General features: G+C 41.5%; 1 protein-coding gene across 1 annotated transcript in view; it reads right to left on the bottom strand.

Moving 5' to 3' along the window:
- Window positions 1–6164: 6164 nt before the first annotated feature.
- Window positions 6165–21052, bottom strand: part of TOB2 (transducer of ERBB2, 2) — a 35851-nt gene continuing 20963 nt past the window's right edge. The window contains exon 2 of the mRNA XM_083156546.1: window positions 6165–12438. Coding sequence (XP_083012672.1) covers window positions 11537–12433 — 897 coding nt within the window. The 5' untranslated portion in view covers window positions 12434–12438 and the 3' untranslated portion in view covers window positions 6165–11536. The remainder of the gene's footprint in view (window positions 12439–21052) is intronic.

Consider the following 21052-nt stretch of genomic DNA (forward strand, 5'->3'; position numbering starts at 1 on the left):
ACCTATGATATGGTCAGATATTTTTGTCCGAGTGCGGCTGCCGTCAATTGTAGAGGATACAGGGCTAACCTGCATCCAACACATCCGTAGATAGTACCCGCGCATAACAACAGTTGCTGGGAACAACTGAATATTAATCCTGAACTCAGGGTCACTCATTTTGCTCTGATGAAGCTGGATATCCGTCGAAATGCACAACAGTTTGATTAGCTGACGATATAGACTGTGTTTGACATGTGGTGTAAGACGCTAAAGTATTAGAGGACCGTGTTGTCAGCAGAGAATAGTATAAATTCAATAAATTGTCTATCTAACTTTTACTGCTAAATGATTAGGAGGGTGGTGAGGGGATACCTATAATACCATAGATGCTTCAATGTATCAATTTATACCAGCCTGAGAAATTGGAAAGGACGATCTGCCATACTCACATGCGGCACTGAACACATGTGTATTTAACTAGTGTGCATGTCAGTCTGAGAATATAACTCTTAGGGGCACTGCCACAATATAGCTACCACAGTATAGCAGGAAACAGTGACAACCCAGACAGCAATAATCCATATATTCATGATATGTTCACTGGCCTTTCAAAATATTGGTGTATTATATGCGGCAGATAATAGGGACCCTTTATGGCAGATCTGTGGACTAGCGGTCCAGCGGACACAGATCAGCTTAGGAGTATCAAATAATAGAATCTTTTGAGCATATCCCTTTAAGCCATACACAGGCCATGCAGACTATCACAGGCTGTGTTCAGTAATTTGACACATTTCCTAGAGAACATTTATGATTGTTGCAGATTGTAGAAATTACTACCAGTTCACTCACCACACCTCAAGCAGACACAATTGTATTTACATGCCAACCACGGTCACTCGGTGTGAATCACACCTATAAATGTCATTATACGCCACGGTAGCAATACATAGCTAATTAAACGCTCACAGTCTCTCCTATCACGGCTCCACTGTTATTTAACAGTTTTTAAACACATTTTTCTATTATTTGTTCACTTGTCTGTCATTTTTCTATATTTTAATAGTTTGATTTTGACACCTCACACACAATTTGTGGGTGGGTATCACATTTCTAATATTTTCCTATGGGACAGAAGTTAATTTTTATTGTAAACATTATATTTAGTAGAACCATAAATAAGTTAGAGTGTGCACCCACAAAGTCTCTTTTTTTTTTGATTGTTTAACAGTCGAGTGCAAAGATGAGCTGAGACTCTTGGGGTTTGAAGCTTCACCACACTTTGCAAGGTCACAATTTTGTCTGGTGGCAGGAAAACGCTTTCTACTCGCGTGTCGAAGACCATACCAAGAAAGAGCAATCTCTGCGTATGGTGAAGCTGAGACTTTTAAAAATTGATGATCCATCCCATCCACAAGAGAAATTGGCATGTTAGGAGAGCGTCCTGCTGCAATTTCTCCCTTGAAGGGGCTTTTAGCAGTAAGTCCTCTGAATAGGGGACGATGATTACCCCTTGGAGGCAGAGAGCTGAAACCATGCAGGCCATGATTTTGGTAAATACTCTCAACGCCGAGGACAGGTCGAATGGAGGGCCCTGAATTGATAATGCTGATCCTTGATGGCAAAACAGGAGGAACCTTTGGTGGGAGTCCCAGATCGGGATGTGTAAATAGGCATCCATGATGTCCAATGATAGAAGAAACTCGTCTGTTTCTTAACCTGCAATCACAGTCCGGATGGATTCCATTTTGAACTTGTTGTAAACTATATACTCATTGGAGGTACTTCAAGTTCAGAATGGGTCTGGCTTTGGCACAATAAAAATGCTGGAGTAATAGTCCTGGGCTCTCTGTTCCATGGGGACCTGTACAATGACTCCCGCCCCCAAGAGTTTTGAATGGACGCACACAGAGCTGTGCTGGACTCCTGGTTTGACGGAAGGTCCGTCGAGAAGAATCTCTTTGGAAGCAATTGAGCGAATTCTAGTTGGTATCTTCTTGAAATGATTTGAAGTACCCATGAATCCTGTCCTGAATTTTCTGTCCACTCCCCCCCTAAAAGACAGTAGACGTGCGCCCACCTTGGGATCCCCCAAGTGAACTGGAAGACCATCATGCCATAACTTTTTCTCCTGGCTTGGCGTCCTGCTTTCTGGTAGTGGGCTGTGCTGTGGAAGAGGCTCTACCGCCCCTTCCTCCACGACCATGGAAAGAAGAGAAAGCTCCCCGAGATCTTCCCCTATATGAGAAGGTCCCCCAAAAGGACAGTCCTGGGAACTGCCGTTTCGGCACTGGAACAGAGGATGGCAAAAATGTTAACTTACCTCTTGGGAGAGAAGTTTATCCTATTCTGTGCCAAACACTAAGTCCCCAGTATAGGGGAAACCCTCCACTGCTTTTTTAATCTCAGCTTCCGTCTGCCAAGAACGGAACTATACCGTGCGCCTGGCTAAGACAGCATAAGCAGAAGTTCTAGCTCCTAATTCAGAAATATCAGCGGCTGCTCCCCTACATAAGAGGCAGCGTCCTTAAGGAATTCTGCTAAGGGAACCAATTCAGAACGAGGTCTATTTTTGTTGAAGACCAAGGGATAATTCCTCCACCCATTTCTCCATGGCCCTAGCCACCCAAGAAGAGGCTAAAGCCGGTCTTAACAGAACACCTGCTGAACAGTAAATACACTTCAAGGTAGACTGGCAGGGTGGTGCATTTGGATAAATGATACGGAGATGTCAGGAGGAGGGGTCTTCTCCCATTTACACCTAGACTCCGTGGAAAACGAGTAGAGAGTTTTTAAACGGTTGGAAATTTGAAACTTCCTATCAGGAGTTTTCCATGCAGTATATAAAGGCTTATCCAACTCAGTCAGGAAAAAACAAACCCTGCCAAAAATGTAAACTTGTTCGGGGACAGCCTCTTCTGCGATATTTAAAGTGGATTTAACTGCCCTGGTTTAACCATCTACCCCCTGCGAAATTTCTTCTGCAGGCTCCTCCTCCTGTACTGCATTTTGCAAAGGAGAAGTAACTTCCCCTTCAAGTTCAATTTCCTCACAATCAGAATCTATAATTTAAAACAGAGGATATAGGTATTTTTGCTGAACCTGGCTGAGCAGTGTATGAGGGCCCAGTAACTGACTGAGCCAAATCATTAACAGACTGGATAAGAGAATGAGCCCATGCTGGTTCAGCAGCAGACAAGTTTGAAACCTGCACTTGTAGTGGCTCTGTCCCTGCCAGCTCCACAGCCAAATCCACCAGGACACTCTCCAAGGGGTCCCCCACCTCAGCTTGGACTAGGGGTGCAGGAGGTTGCTGGTGAACCACAACGGGACCTGAATCTCATAACACTTTGCATATAAAGGGGGTTTCCCTCTGTGCTGTGTGTACTGGTCCTTACAATTTTTGCAGCCATAAAGCTTTAAAGCAGCCTTTTCTGCCATAGTGTACACATCACATGTCACAGACTGCACACCAAAGCAACGCCCACAATATAAACAGGGGCCAGAGTGGGCACATGGAGAGAGGAGCTACAGCCAAATCAACCCCAATTGGTGTTCGTGCACAGCCCAAAAAAAACTCTGCAACAACTCAAAGTACTGTAGTGTCAGGGGGTGCAATATTGTAAAGAGTAGGAAGCTGGAAACCCCAGGGCCTATCCTTAATCAGGAGGGAGCCACTCGCAGACTTGTGTCCTAAAATGGTGCCGGCAGCAGAGAGGAGGAACGACTCCGCCCCCCCATCATCACCGCACCACACAGATTTAACTGTCCAATCTGGCGGAAACAAAAAGCTGGAAATGTATTGGGGCAAATGACAATCAAAATTTTGATCCTAAACACTGAAAAACAGACAATGACATGCACACAGTGCATGTTTTGCAGCTCCTTCTCACAGATTTGCAAGTGAAGTAATTTGCTCCACCTGTGGCTCTTTTCAAATGTGTCAGTAAATAATGAGTACACCTGTGCACCTGCCGGGTGACCTGGAAAATGTGATCTTTGTGGGGGACAGAGTTTGAGAACCACTGGATTAGTGAGACAAATTGGTTAAATCAATGTGGTATAACACTAGTGGTTAAATCAATGTGGTAGAACACATTTATCCAAGCAATTGTTTTGCAACATTTGAGAGCATATGCTGATGGTCATTGCAACAGATTTTTGTTCCCACCAGACAGATCAATATGTAGGTGTGTACCCCTAAGATACTGTAGTAATACTAATGTGAAGGCTACAGAGATTTATCCTGTAGTGTAAAGATGATGAAGAATAATATATATATATATCTGTCAATTACTTGGATGTGGCGGTGTCACTTCGCAATGGCTCATTTGAGACTACCCTGTTTCAGAAGAGCACGGATAGGAATACCATCCTTCACGCAGCCAGTTTTCACCCCTTACCTTTAAAGAATGGACTGCCTTATTCGCAGTTCCTGCGGGCTCGCAGGATCTGCAACACTGATGCTGAGGCTGCTGCTCAGATTGACTCCATGGTTGGACGATTTGGTGATAGGGGATATGACCGTAATTTGTTGCTTAGTGCCAAGGAACGGGTTATGTCCATTCCCAGGCAGCAACTTTTGAGTAAAAAAATCTCTAACCCCGGCACCAAACGCCTACCTTGGGTCAATCATTACAGCACAGCCAGCAATGATATTAATAAAATCAGCAAGAGGTTATGGCCCATTGTACAGGCAGATTCAGATGTGGGCATTAATACCACTCGTATTATGTCCTGCTATACTAGGGGGCGTAACATCCGTGATTGGGTGATGAAGGCTGATATTTCCCGTCGCCCGGTCACGGATGATACTACTTCTAAGTTCCTTGTTATTAACAAGGGATGTTTCCGTTGCTTAAATTGCACCACATGTCGGTCGTTGGTGGCTGGTACTAGCTTCTGCCACCCGTACAGTGGTAAACGTTATTTTATCCGACATCGTGTCACATGCACTACTCCATATATCGTTTATATGATAAATTGCCCGTGTGGGTTAAGTTATGTCGGCAAAACCGACTGCACACTGCGTGTTCGCATGGCAGCCCATCGATATGCCATCCGTTTGGCCCTCTCTTCTGGCTCCAGTGATCAGCCGGTAGCACGGCACTTCCTGGAGGCCGGTCATAGCCTGGCCATGCTGAGGTACATGATCATTGATCATGTGCCGGCAGATGTCCGGGGTGGTGACCGGTCTATTAGGTTGTTGCAGTGCGAATCTAGGTGGATCTTTCGATTAAAGACTTTGTCCCCTTATGGGCTTAATGAACAGCTGGGTCTGCATGCGTTCCTTTAAATAGTGGGTGCTGCTATTATGTTATGATATATATTTAATTGTCTGTGGAATCATGCAAGTTCTTTCTGTGCTTTATTAATGCATTATTATAACTGATCTGCTTATGCATATATGATTGTTTACATTCAGCGAATTCTGATCATGTTTTTAAATGGTTTTAAAATTCATGTGCGTCCGGTTGCTATGGTAACCCGTGTGTGAAGGGAGTGACGTCATCCTGGATGCGTCCTCCTTCCGGCGTGGGCTCCGGCAGCTGGCGGCACGTGTTCTCCGGTGGGGATATAAGGTAATCTGTTTTATTTGTATGTTTATTATTGCCTGAAGACGATGTGAACTATTAAAACATCGAAACGTTGCAGTTACATCAGCCTCCGTTGATTTATTTCCTGGTGTGCCGCCGCAAGGATTCTGTGTTGGAGTATCCCCTGGGGGATTACATTGGCTGGCACCCGCCACTTGTTGGATGTTTGTATGGGAGTGCTGCTCTACAAACCGGTATATATATATATATATAAATAAAAACAAAAACACCCCACAACCATAAAAGGTGCGTACACATGGAGCAATTTGAAGGACAATGTGGGTGTTCCCGAACGATGGGAACTACCAATCGTTCCGTGCATCGTAAATGATGCACTTACCCGCTGATTATTTATGTACTTCCATGTATGCAGGGAGATCATAGACTAATCTTTGACGAAGTGTTTCAGATCGTTCAGTGTGTACGCATGATGAACGATTTGATACACTCCTGAACGATGTTGGATCGCTTCCGGCATCATTCTGTGTGTATGCATCTTAAGTTAGACATAGGTGAAGCTATGTCCTGGGTTAACAAACCCAAGTAAAAATAAAAGCAACAAAAAAAAAAAAAAAATCACAAGACTCTTAATATCATGCTTTTAATACAAACTTAAAAAACTTTGGAACAATATAAACTGTACATCTGAAACTTAACACTCCATTAGGCCATCAAATATTGCACAATGTTCCAAAAGAAATTACACAAAAAAAAGTTATTTTATCATTTTGTTTTTCAGTAAATAAACTAAAAATTTTCCCCTCCCCACCCATCGACTTGCGTTATACATAAAGGTAAAACAAAACCTGTTATTGTGTAACATTTACAAGTCAATATTTTAATATAAAGATTATATCTTTAATTCGCAATTCTGTACAACATTAGACACTGTATCCGCTTTAAGAGGCAGTTTTCGGATTTTTTTTTAACTTTTTTTTTTTATATATATAGTTTTTTGAAAAAATATTTTGATTCCTTGTGGGGTTTTTTTTTTCTTCAAATTTTTCCTTAAGAAAAAAAAAAAAAAAACCTGAACAGAAGTGTAGCTTAATGTACATTAGAAATATATATTTAGAATATATTCCTCTCACATTTTACAAATGTAGCAAACTTTCAATATTTTTATATTTTTTTTTATATAAATGCAAATAAAAACCAAAAACACATAGGGACTAGTGTTTTTTTTTCCTTGTTAAAAAAAAAAAAAAAAATATAGAATATATATATATATATCTAGCTATTGGAGAAATGCAGTGTAGCAACCTGAAAATGTAGTAGTTCCAGACTTGTGAAGTAGTATACACTTAAAATTACATTTGCGAGATTAACATTATTTCTATTCAGTAGCTGAAGAGCCCTTCCGCTAATGAAAAGAGGTTTAGGATAAACCTTCAGGACTAATGTGTAGTCCACCTCAATAAAATCACATAACAGAGGTGTAATCTGAATTAATGCCTCTAAGATGGCCTAACCACAGAAAAAGTAATGGCATGCGATTCACTTATAGTATTGGACTTAACCATACAGTAAGAAATTTTTTTCGCAAACCTGTTTACATTTTAGCGTATCCTTACAAATACATGATACTTTAGTATATACATAGGGTCATATACACTAAAAACTGCAATTTTATTACAATACGCAGAAGTCCTGCTATTGTGGTTTGCCTTAGCTCACAAGTGACATTTTTCATCAGTTTGAGATAGAATTGGGTCATTATGGGTTGTGGTTTTTACCTTATAAAGTTCGGATATTACAGAACTGAACATGGGAATGTTTAAAAAAAACAAAATTCTTAAAATGTAAAAAGAAAAAAAAGGTAATACATATAAAGCCACACTCCCTGCAGCAAAGAACTTAAGTGTATGCAGCTTTGAAGCAGCCCATACACGCTGCTATGAGGGCATGCTTTCCATGCTGTACTAGCACGGATCACATTGCATTGCATGTGCATCCGTTGTGCATGCAATGCAATGCGATGAAACCTAAGTACAAAAAGTATGTGCAAGCACATACTTTTTGTACTTAGGTTTCATCAAATTGCATCGCATTGCATGCACAACAGATGCACATGCAATGCAATGTGATCCGTGCTAGTACAGCACGGAAAGCACGCCCTCATAGCAGCGTGTATGGGCTGCTTTAATAGAACAAAGAAAGCAAATCCTCACACCATTATCTGTGCAATATAAGGAAATATAGATTATGTATTAAATTAACAAACTCCTTTTGAGTGCGGAGCTGAAAAAGGATACTGGTCATATTTGCTAGAATGGAAACCAAATTTATCAAATATAGACCTCAATATTTAAAATGTCAATGTCTCCGCTTTCATTATACTTACATGTTACCTCTGCAAAGTGAGAATCCAATAAGAACCAGATTGCAGTCCATTTTGGCAGCATGTCTTAAGTGTAAACCAACCACTTATTTAAAACACTGTGGGGGCAATTCAATTGTTTGCACACCTGATCCTGTCTAAAGTAATGGGAGATCAGGAGTTGCAATTAAGGTTTTCTTTTTGTTTTGATTTTTTAAGCTCTGTGATCAAGCCCAAATAGACAGGGCTTATAATTGAATAACTGCTAATACTGCCTAAAGCCCTAGTTAGTGCTCCCAAACCACCCACATTACTTGGCTTATGGTCTTCTAAACAAGAGAAACAATTGCATTGGTCAGTTTTGTGCCCCCTAGTGGTAGCTGTGAGGGAAAACAATCAACCCTTATGTATTTAAAAATCTGCCTCAAGTAAGTTTACAATGGTGTCGGGAGGGGATGGAATATGCAAATAATGACGGTCGGTACCCCCCCCCCCAAGAAAAAAAAAAAAAGATTATGAGTGGGAGCATAGTACGTTTACTACCAAACCCCCATCCTACACAAAAAAAAGCCACCCACTCCTTTCCCCTAAAAAGGAAACTAGGTTTTCCCGTTACTTTTATGGTCTAGAGAGTTTAAGACCAAAATCTCTCCACTATTTTGTGATTACTAAGGTGGGCATCTGAAAAAGGTGACTAGGTTTTCCCGTTACTTTTATGGTCTAGAGAGTTTAAGACTAAAATCTCTCCACTATTTTGTGATTACTAAGGTGGGCATCTGAAAAAAAAAAAAAAATCCTTTAATTAGAGTTTGTTTTTTCCTCACATGCAAAGTTACTTCAGAATCTAATATATAAAAGATTCCTTTTAGTTTACTTTATTCCCAAAAGCTACATTAAGTGCTGGGCATGCAACACTCCGTAACAGGCTTGTAAGTTTTGCGCAAGTAGGGATCTATTGGCCTGTGACCACACCAGGGTATTTTCTCTCCCCCTCATTGCTTTTCTAAAGGCTTTATCACCACAACTTTTTGGTCGAAAATAAATAAAATAGGCTGGAAGGGGCTGTATGTGCCCCACAATTGTTATTGCAGAAGATTCCATGCAAGTGGACCTTATGCTATAATACCCTGGGTGAGATCAGCCACCTAACATAATGGTTTACTTAAATCAAAGCTAGAGAAAGGACTGGTTAAAGTTTGGAAATCTTGCAAATTGCCATTTTTAATGATTCATGGGATAAAACATGGCTCACAACACCAGTGTGCTAATGTATTAACTTTCGAGACTTACATCCCGATGAAAATCTGGCAAGTGTGCCACTTATTTAAGATGGCATAAATCCAGTTCTTGCTTTTTAGAGGATTGCCGCTTTAAACTACAGGTAGATTTTCCTGGAATATCTGCAACGCATGCAGCTTGCAGGCCATCATATACGCCCCTAGATCTTTGTGGGACAGATTTTATTTTTATATTACATATGAACTTAGGAGTCATAAATAACTGCCAGAGATATCCAATATATGGTCAATGACCATGCTGGTGATTTAGAACCTAATTTACGTTCCAAAAACCACACTCCAAATTTAGGTTCCGAAAGACCACCACCCAGAACTTCTCTAAAACCTACTCTGTTGCCTAATAACCAATGTTTTAGTGGTCATTGATCAAAAGGAGTTTTAATTGATGGCCATATTGGAAAAGGAAGGACCCTCAGGCTTCTAAAACTCAAGCTCTTTATTTCCGAAATCAACATGGACATTTGTGGTTAGTCTTGTATTAATCTGGTCAGTTACCCTCACTGTTTGGATCAAGCACACCTTTATAAATTACAGATGCTGGGCTATATAATTTAGTTATTTTGAATATAATCTATCATTACTTATTCTTGCAAAGCTTGTTCCAAAAAAAAAAAAGCCCAAGAGTAAAAAAATAAAATAAATAAAAAATGGATTTATAAACTGCTTTAAAAATATAGATATAATATAAAAATTTGTTAATATATTATCTTTTTCTTTACCCAATGCCATTTCTTTGGCCCTGCAATAGGAGGTGTATGTTTCATATATACCAAAATATGTGTTCTGAAGAGGTCAGAAATAATAGAAGAAAAACAAAACACCACAATGTAGTCATGAACACAGGAGATCCCTGTATAAAAAAGGAAAGTGTAAGGGGCTCAGGTGATTTTAATACTGCATAGCAGATAAAGTTCTGCTATAAATCCCACCTTAGAAGTGCTGGCAAGTGGAGTTCCCAGTTTTAGAACGCCTTTTAGTGATCCGGAGAAAGAAATATTGGCCTTATGTTGCCAGTTTAATAGATCAACTGTCGTAAAATCTAGTACATTATAGCACAAGAAAAATAAAAAATATATAGATTTTTTCTCCTCTGCTCCATAGTACCACCTCCATAAATCAGAGAGAAGGTATGGCTACAACTTAAGCAAAGTTGTAATTAAAATGTACCCAATATTCCAGATCTCTCTCTCGTCTCTCTCTCCCTCCCTCCCTCCCCCCCCCCCCCCCCCCATACAGCAACATTTCAAAGTTGGGGGGGGGGGGGGGGATCTCACAGAAAGAACCAGCCTTCTGTGTAGAGAAAGTGGGAGTGGGGATTCATTTTATGTGAATAACACAATTTTTAGTGACAGCTCCAGTTAAAAACATTTTAACTATCTCAGGCCGTGAACTAGAACAGAGGTAAAGAAGATGTTGCCTCTTAATTCTGTGGAAGAAAAAAAGTGCTCTGGTGGCAGGGAATTCTGAGGTTTGTGGTGTAAAAGCACAACATTGCCATAAACTAATCACCGTCTGCATATAGAGTGAAGGCAGTGCAGTATATACAGGACTAACAGAAGAAAATATATCTGTATTTAAACTTGTATGGGGGAGTCCTGCATTAAGGGAAAAAAAAAATATTAGGATGCACCAGCATGTTAAGGAAAGATAGGGAGGCAAGGCAACCGTAAAATAAAAAAAAAAATAGTTATATAAATATATATCCTAAAAGACAACATCCCAAACAGACAATGCTCTAGGAAAAGTACTTCAAGAGTAAAGGGAGCAGGTTGTATGAATACACAATGACAATAAAGATTTTCAGCAACAGAAAGGAAACATACAAAAAATATATATATATATATTTTTTTTTAAATTAAAGTGTCAGGCAAGTTGTTCTTCCAGGCTGGCAGAGGATGTTGTGAAGGATGTAAGATTGTACCAAGTTGCTAAATGTACCAATTACTTTGTTAGTATGGCATTCCGGCCACTGCTCTTCGGATATGCCCATTCAGACTAAAAGAAGCCTAGAACATTTTCCATTCCTCCTTTGGGCACATCTTGGGGGACGAGAAAGCCCCAAAATAAAAAAGGGAAGATATTCCAATGCATCCCGTGAAAAAAAAAAAAAAAAAGAAGAACAAAGAACCTCCAGATCTGAATTTCACATATATATATATTCATTTTGTAAAAAAGGTAAGAACTTCACAAGTATTCAGTAGCAATGCAACCAAAGTACTTTATCTCCCAGTAATATTCTCACTTGCATTAAATAAAAAATGTTTGATTTTCTTTATTCTGGGTCTTAACAAAAAAATAAAAAAAAAAATTTCATGAGAGGAAGAAATTCTTCAATAACCTCAATTAGCCAGGACCACGGGTTGGAAAGGTTGGCTTGGATAGGGAAGGCTGAAGTTTAATCCATCAACAAAAGGGGATTTATCATTGAATAGGCTGCTCCCAGTGTTGAAGGGAGAGCCAAATTGGCCAGGGCTTGGAAGGTTCTGGCTATCCCCATCAAAAAAGAGCCCTGGTGGTCCACTGAAGACGAACTCCTTGGCATTTGGAGAAAGCTGGGATGGAGCTCCCTGGGCAGGGCTGAAGTTCAGTGAATGCATGGACAGAGAGAGACCCTTGTGCTTCACCAAATTATTTGTGGGTGATCTTGCCATACGCTGTCCACCTTTCTTCATCTTGGTTGAGCCAAACTTGGTGGCTGCAAATGTGGCAGTAGTGAAGGTAATGGGTTGAGTGGCACGAGGGATGAAAGTGGGACTTGGAGACTGCCCAAAGGATGGAGATGGGGAGTTAGACAGGGAGGTCTCTTGAGTCGTGATTGGGATGAATGCTTGTGCCTCAGGATTAAAACTACTTTTTATCTCCTTGTCCAGCTCGGTGCTGCTCTCAACATCTTCGAGGTACAATACTTTTACAGTTCCTTTCTCTCCAATTTGGTAAGAGACTTCAAATGGATCAATCCACACACTAAGCTCTTCAGGTACATTTGCTCTTACATCTTCTATGTTAAGCCCACTCCTTCGAGCTGCCTGTTCTACCACCGGATCAACAGTTTCTCCAATGTGAACACAACGATAGCCAGAGCCCTTCAGTGGTTTTTCTGGGTACCAATGACCTTCATATTTGCTTTTCAAGAGCCTCTCTAACTCTTCTCCAAACAGGTCTGCTCTTCTCCTTGGAAGCTTATTGTATAGGTATGAAATAATAAAATTCAGAGCGACCTTGATCTCCAGATGCATATTCTCTATAAGAAAATAAATAGAGAGGAATAAGTTACACAAATTCCAAAATATATACATAAATATCTGGGTAACTAGGTAAACCAACTGATTTATAAACTATAATCCTTCATATTTTTATATTTTATAAATAAATACACTTTTTTTTTTAATTTAAAAACAAGAAAACATTTATGCAGAAATACTTTACCCAATGAAATTAATTGGCACACACACACCAAAAAAAAAAAAAAAAAAAAAAAAAAAGCTTATGTGAAGCTACATAACTGTAAACTTTTAGCTCAGTCCCATTAATTAAAAAACCCTTTGCACAAATAGAATAATCTGGAACAGTGAGTTTTTAATGCCAATCCTCCGGTCAGGTTTTCTGGATTTCTGTAATCTTGCACAAGTGCTTTCTCTGGTGTCCTCGTACACTCAACGTTGAGATGTACAGCAAGTGAAGAAAGCGGCACTCTTGAGACTGCTTCAGCTTTGAAGTATGCTTCCAAGTTTATTGACCAACATATGTTTCGGGCTGTCAGCTGGACGTCAGGGAAAAACATGCAATGTACATTACATGTTACTCCCTGAAATTGGGCTGACAGCCCGAAACAGGTCAGTCAAAATTGGAAGCATACGTCAAAGCTGAAGCAAGTCACTAGAGTGCCGCTTTCTTCACTTGATACTAGCTAAAAGGTGGCCATACATCTACAGATCGATTGCCAGATTGGGCTGGTTGGAACAAAATCCTGGAAATGGATGAGAGCAAATGAAAGTTTGCTTTTTATTGCTGGAAAACTGCCAAAAACTGTCATTCAGATTGGAACAAAAACCTGTTAATATCTGAATGAGTTTTTGGCAGTTTTCCAGCAATTCAAAGCAAATGGTCAACTGTCATTTGCTCTCATCTATTACCAGGATTTTGTTCCAACCAGCCCAATCTGACAATCGATCTGTAGTAGTAGTACGTTTATTTATAAGCCGCCACAAAGCAGACAAAAAACTAATTACGTACAGGGTGAGTTTATAAAATACAGCATAAATATGGGTATAGCTGGTAGAACTAAAATCAGCATCAGTTCTGAAGAAGGTGTGGAAATTTTCAAGGAGACTGAAGATGAAGTAGAGGAAGGGAAGAACCGGGCAGGAGCACTGGTGAGGTAAAGAGGTAGGGTGAGTATGTGAGGAAGGAGGGCCCTACTCCTAAGAGTTGACAGACTAAAAGGAGGTGGGTGGACGAACGAAAAACAATAGGATAAGTAGGAACGGATGGAGGGGTAGGGTAGGCAGGATAGGAGGAGCAAAAGAGGTTAGGAGGAGGGATAGGCTAATCGGAAGAAGTGGGTTTTGAGGGAGCGCTTGAAGGAGGTAAGGGAATCAGAAAGCCTGATGGGTGGCGGGAGGTTGTTCCAGTGCAGGGGGGCAGCGCGAGAAGTCTTGGACACGGGAGTGGGAGGAGGTGATTAGGTGAAAGGTCAGTCGGCGGAGCGAAGAGGATGGGAGGGAGTGTGGATAGAGATCAGTGAAGGGAGGTAAGGAGAGGTGGAGGAGGAGAGAGCCTTGTAGGTGGTGGTGAGGAGTTTAAAGAGAACCCGGAAAGGAATGGGGAGCCAGTGAAGAGATAGACAGAGGGGGGAGGCGGAGGTAGAGCGGCGGGAGTGGAAGATGAGCCTAGCAGCAGCGTTAATAATGGATTGGAGAGGGGCGAGAGGTAGCCCAGAGAGAAAGATGTTGCAGCAGTCAAGGCGGGAGATGACAAGAGAGTGAATGAGAATTTTGGTCGCGTCAGTGGAGAGGAATGGTCTGATGCGCGAGATGTTGCGGAGGTGAAAGCGGAAGACAGAGAGGGAGGAGTCAATGATGACACAGAGGCAGCCATCTGTAGATGTATGGCCAGCTTTAGTCCGCTCAAAGCAAAAGCTTTGAAAGCTTGTCTGCTACCTTGTGATTGCCTCTGTGTTTCTGTATGTGGGAAAGATGTAGAGAATATATATACATACATACACTTTGTTGTTTTTTTAATATTAAAAGATGGAAGTGCCAAACCAGTTGTGCCCAACAGATGGTGACGTTTTGAAATCACCCTGCTCAATTGTCCCCTAGCATTCTGTACTGCATTCAGCCATCATACATGCAGCCAAACACCACAATTTTAGTTGTGAAATTAGAAATTAGTCCTATAAAGGGCCCATAGATTACACACACAAACAACAAAATAGCCCTACCACTAATCAGGGATGACAAATCTTAAAGCTTTAATTATTTTCTAAAATACACAGTAAAAAAAAAAAAAAAAATAGATCCTACAGAATCCGTGGTGTCTGTGTAGCATTTCACAATTTTCAGTGAGATCGAAAGACCATTTCATTACCTGTGCCACAAGGATTTTAGCAAGCGATTAGCTGTAGGTGTAACTGACCAAAATGTAAATTTTCAGAACATAAAGCAAAGCCCCCCCATACACTAGTCTGACTGTCTGAGGTATAAACTCGGCCCTGATTCCCTTTGAACCCCCAGGAGTCCTTACATCTAGTTTGGCACTCGCCGGGGGAGTGCATGGGAAATCAGATGCCATACATCTCAGCTACTAAAAAAAAAAAAACCCTGTGATAGCACCTGATAGCTGCACATCCGATATATCCTATGTACAGCAGAGTCAATCTCCTGAGTGCAGGATGCCACGCATTGGATCAGTTGGGATGTCAAAAACGTGCAATTTTTGCTGATTTCAAGGCCTGATCCGACGAAATTGGACAAAATTGTACTAGTTTATGGGGGCCTTTACACTGTGGGGCAGATTTACAAAGCCTGGTGAAGTGATCAAGTGGCCAGTGATAACGCACCAGCCAGCCACCTCCCCTAAGTGTCACTGTTCAAACCCAGCCTGTAACCTGACAGTTAGCAGCAGATTGGCTGTTGAGTATTCTCCAGCCACTTTCACTTTACCAGGCTTAATAAATCTACCACTGTGTGACCATATTGCAGCGGCCTCCAAAATATCCCCCTCCACACAGGTTTAATGTAAAATCATTGAAAGTACATGGATCCAAAGGAAAGCAAAACCAATTCTGCAGCCTAACCACTCTATAATGTGGGAAAGAAAAAGGAAGGGTAGGAGGAAGATTATGCATTTAAAATAAAATAATGCCTTGTTCTCTCTATATTTCTTTACATGAAAGATGTTAGACCTGAGTTTCTCAACTCCACCAACAAGTCAAGTTTTATATATTTCTTTAATCATGCACTGGTGAGTCAATCCATTTTGTAAACTCCATAATTATCCCACAGACCAATCCTCCATCAAGGACACCTTATTTGCAAAGTGGCAGTGTCTGTAAGCTGCGGCTTCCCAGCGTGTTGGAGATGTAAATTTAAGACGGCACTTGCAGTACGTGTTAAAAACACACTAGGTTTTACACTGACTGCAAGTGCCAATTTAAAATTCACATATCCAATCCGCCAGGAATCAGAGCCTTACAAAAGCTGCCACCTCAAAAGTAAACCCCATCATTTCTGGAAAACGTAAGGCTTGAGAGCCACTGTGTTAGACAATCTTTGTACTGACCTAGGAAATATCTATACATATAAAAAGGTACTATAAGTAACCCTACATTTTGGAACCCATTTATAACTTTCCCCTATAATGAGCTTGCCTACTTCTCTAGTATTACTACATACACTTATTTATAAACACTCACACAGATTAAATGACTAGTGATTCATACAATTGCACATAAAAAACTTAAATTACGCCATGTCCAAATACCCCCTTTCATACTTCCAAGGATTTGGTTTCCCTTTGCAACCATTACATGGCTGTGTTTCTACTCTCTATTAGTATTGTAAAATCTTTCCATTTCAGTCCTCCCACTCACTGATTGTATTCATTTCATTATGCTCTTTACATAAACCGGCATGTCTATCTGCCACTTGTTATGCAATTTACTATACTTCAGTAATCATTCACAGGTGGGCAATTTTGATGGGTCAATATTCATACTACCTGCTATCAGAGTTGCAGTAAACAGCTTTATCAGGACCTTCGGATATTCTCACTAGAAGATTTTAGATCAGCATCTCCGACTGTTTTAATGGTAAAATGCCAATGAATACATCAGTATTCCCGCTAGTTTTTATTTCAGGGTTCTGCGCACTGCCCATTTTTTTTATCCACTTGTTAATGCGCTCCGCCCCTTCTGCTGCCCTCCGCTGTGCTGACACGCTGAGAGCAGTGGGGGACGTGATGCGGCTGGAACAGCTGAGCTGAAAGAATGTCAGATAAGGTGAGCGGGCTGCAAGAGCTGACACGCTGCTAAACTCAGGAGCAGTTTGAAAGCTCTTCCAGCCACATCCTACCCCCCACTGTGCTGACATACCATTTACCTCCTCTGATTAGAGCGGCTGTCAGCTGTTCCGGCGCAAACTGCCATTTACAGTGTCAACATGCAGCTCAGCTCTGAGAATGGCATGTCAGCTCTTCTAGGTGCCGCCCTACAGCCGCCACCCCCAACCTACCATAAGCTATTGGTGGTGTGGGGGTGGGTGCCCGTTCCTAGAGTTAACACTAAGGGGGGTATTCAATCCCAGGTCAAGACTGTCGGGACTTCCGGACCCTGGCCCGTTCACCTGTTAATCAGCAGGCGGTATTCCATGTCAACGACAAAAAGGGGGTGCGTCCATGGAAACGGACGTGGATCGTCAACAAACCACGGGCCTGACTGCTTTTAAAGTTGGGTCCATTCTGCCGAGATGCCTCTTCAATGCTGTCGAGACAGGCAGCATTGAATAGGCACCCGCCAATATTTCTCCTGTCTGAAATAGCAGTGGGCGATTGAATAGTCTTATGTTCTTTCAGAGGAGTCCTACTCCTGGGCTCTTGAGGAACATAAAAGCCATTCACAAAATAGGCAAAGATGCAAAATTGCTGCTAAAACATACATATTTGTTATACTCAACAACTCATTCTAGAGGAATGTGTGTAGGCTAGTTTGTTCAGGAAGAAAATTGAGATATTTCCATGTTTCCCATTGGTCCCTACTTGTGGTAGATTTTACCCGGGGGCAGCACCAGTAGTAAAAGCCTGCCACTAGGGACTGCCAGCGCAGAGTATGAACAGCAATCACAGCTCAGCTGCAGCCCTAGAAGAAGTTTTACTGTAGCTCCAGTAAATTTGTATATCCATAGCATATTAATGTACAGCAAGAGGCTGCAAAAATGAGCAGTAAAGAGGGGTTTCAGGAAAACCATTTAATCACTGCCTTTTCTTTCCCCATCTAGGTTTCTTGCCATGGTTTGGTTTAATGGGTTGGCACTTACTGGAATTGCTTAATTTTGAGTATCCAATAGGTTTTTATTGATTTTAGGTACAGCTTTTACAATACAGTTCGGTTATGAGTTTGTCCAGCATGGGACAGTGTGTTAGCTTAATAAATCACATAAATAAAGAGAAAACTGGTGCATAAACAGTAGTGCAAGTATGAAGAAAGGGGAAGATAAATGGGGAGAGGATGGATAGAGGTGGGGGAGGGGGAGGGGGGGGGGGGTATTCCGGTATATTTAAGAGTGTATCAATAACAAGGCTAAGACATCTGGTATATATGTATACGGAGATGTGTGAGCTGATCGACACATACTTTCACCAGAGGAGGGGGTCGACAGGAGAGAGAGCGCGGTGGGAGGGCGATGAGCTTCCAGGACGCTGGGGGGGGTGTGTGGGAGCACTAGGGGGACAGGGAGGCCATTACGTCCTTGTAGGTCTTTGTGTCCCTGAAGAGCAGCCATCTGGACCACGTAGTCCTAAACTGGGCATGTCTATCGTCAGCCGAAGACAGAATGTCCTCCATGTCCATGTAAAAGTCTATTTTTTTGAACCAGTCTTTTATTGTTGGAGGAGAGGTGGAACGCCATCTCACCGAAATAACCGATTTAGCTGCGTTGTTCAGGTGACACAGCAGAGTTTTTGTATCTCGAGAGAGGGGCTGGGGATAGGTGAAACAGCCAAAATAGTTGGTCGGTGGGGATCTGATCGCCTATGATAATCCCCGACAACCTGATGATTTCTGTCCAGAAAGGCCGAATGAGGGGGCACTGCCACCATATATGGAGTGGGTTCCCTGGGGCTCCCGTGCAGCGCCAGCAGATATTGGGGGCTCCGGTAACCATTTTGGAGAGAGTATCTGGGCATCTGTACCAGCGGGACAGAAGTTTGTATTGTGTCTCGCGAACTCCTACACTAGTGGAGCAAGCGTGGGCCAGACAGAAAATCTTTTCCCAGTTAGTTTCGCCTATTTCTATTCCCAATTCGTGGTCCCATGTTCTCGTAAAGTGAGGGAGTTTGGGCATAGAGGGGAGGAGCCAGCACACAGGATGTTAATTTTTATTAAAGTGCACCGGCTCCTTTGGACCCATCTATACCCCATTGTCTACCTAAACCCCAGTATACCCTAGGACGTTAGAGAAATAAGGTTATACAGCGTAGAGATGGTGCGTTGGGGAGGGGACGAATTGGCGCAGAGGAGTTCAAAGGGTGACGGGGGTGTGGTAAGTGCGGTGGGAGAGCCGAGGGAATGGAGGTAGTGACGGACCTGAAGGTAATCGCCAGAATTCCACTTCCGGCAGATTCCATTCAGCTTTAGCAAAAGACAAAAGGCGTCCCCCTCTTACCAGCTGACCCACCCGGAAGAGCCCCCTGTCTAGCCAGCAGCTGAAGGCCTTTAGGTCGGTACCTGGGGAAAAGCTGTTAAGGGCAAGGAAGGACTTAAACGGAGAGGCCTTTGAGGAGATAGAGGGGAGTTTCCTAAGAGATTTCCAGGTTTGCATAGTGGGTCCTATCGTGGGGTGGTCCAGACCAGGCAAGGAGGGGAAGGTATACCGGAATGTGTATTTCCTGCTGCTCAATCTGAACCCATTGCTTCGATGTATCCCTTCTTGACCATTCAAGGATTCTAGTTAGCAGGGATGCCTGATAGTACCCTTGAATGTTTGGAAGTCGAAGGCCCCCTCTGAGTGTTGTTCTGTGCAGGAGACCCAGTCTCAAACGCGGTCGCTTTCCTGCCCATACAAAGTCCCGTATAATGGCCTGTATGTCCTTGAACCAGTGTTGGGGGATCTTAATGGGAAGGGTTTGAAGGAGATATAAGATCCTAGGGAGGAAATTCATCTTCAGGATTCCCAATCTGCCAAACCACGAGAAGGGCCGAGCCCTCCACGCACACAGGTCATGTCGCAGTTTTGCAAGAAGGGGAGTGAAGTTAGCCTCAAAAAGCTGTGAGGGGCTTCTGGTGATGGTTACTCCTAGGTATTTTAATTGGGAGTCATGCCAGGTGTTACCATATAGGCATATAGATATTGTTTTATACCACCATTAATGTAATGGGATTATTAACCATAGTATATTATATGTATGTGTATATAAAAATAGGAATAGCTTAATAATTAGGATATCAGAGTTTAATGTTTAGACATCGTAGTATAGCTTTTTGTTTTACTAAAGAATATGAAGGACCACTTTGCAACATATCAAATGCAACTGAATTTATTTAGGAGACAAAATGTCTAAGGCATGCTAATTAGCAGAGATAGATGTGTTGATTCCCCCAGTTACATAATACTTATTAACCAAGTATAAACAAAGTAATGTACTTCACACCCCAGGATGCAAATAACAGAACAATAAGACAAACGGGTATTTAAGGATATACTATTTAGCACAGACTGTATATGTCCTGCTATTGTCTAGTTATATTACAGGACAAGATACAACTGTTTATAGTCACACCCTAGAGGTGGAATAAACCAGGCGCACTTCAAAGAGAACAAACAATGTCAAATGCCATCAAACACAAGGTCCCACCATGCCCACATCCTAGAACATCTGAACAAACAGGAAAACCATAAAACTTGACATCTGGGAATATCAATAATGCCCCGAGAACAGGCAAACTCAATGGGTGAATCTGTAATATAAGGGAGGTATGGATAGTTAGTAGTGAGTTCAGATCAGAGGGACGGCTGAGAAGGAATGGGCTGGAGTGTTGGTCACAGGTAGCTATTGGTATTCACTGGTCACTATGCCCATGTAACTTGTAAGTATGTCATTTATGTCAGTATTGTAGCAGTCTGTCTGTCAATTGTTTAATGTCGTTTTATGTAATATAAGCAAGGAGGCGTATATAAATATATATATAATAGCATATACATCAATTACTGTGTTAATGTATTCTGTAATGGTTTGTTTTGCCTGTAAATAAATATCAGACTTTCTGAGCTAAAATTACAAGTCTTGAACTCTCATATTTTGGGAATCAGGTTATGAGTAGTACTCTGCATATTGTATTGTTAAGTCTATTAGAATATAATTGCAGATGTCAAATATATATGTTATATCAATACAAGATATAATAAATATATTTTATATAATATTTCACTCTCAATAATTATTATTGGGATAAGAGAGATATATGATTCCGAAAACTCAATAATGGCGACCACGAAGGGACTTGTACATTTTGGTATCTGATTGTATGATTATAATATTTATAAGGAGTAGCAGATGCGTGAAGCTGGCTACCTAACCTACAGAATCACAGTGAGGATGTATCTAGGAAAACGTAATACTATTGTGTATTTTTATCTTGC

This window comes from Crinia signifera, chromosome 8 (assembly GCF_055691185.1).
Source record: "Crinia signifera chromosome 8, ASM5569118v1, whole genome shotgun sequence".
NCBI lineage: Eukaryota > Metazoa > Chordata > Amphibia > Anura > Myobatrachidae > Crinia > Crinia signifera.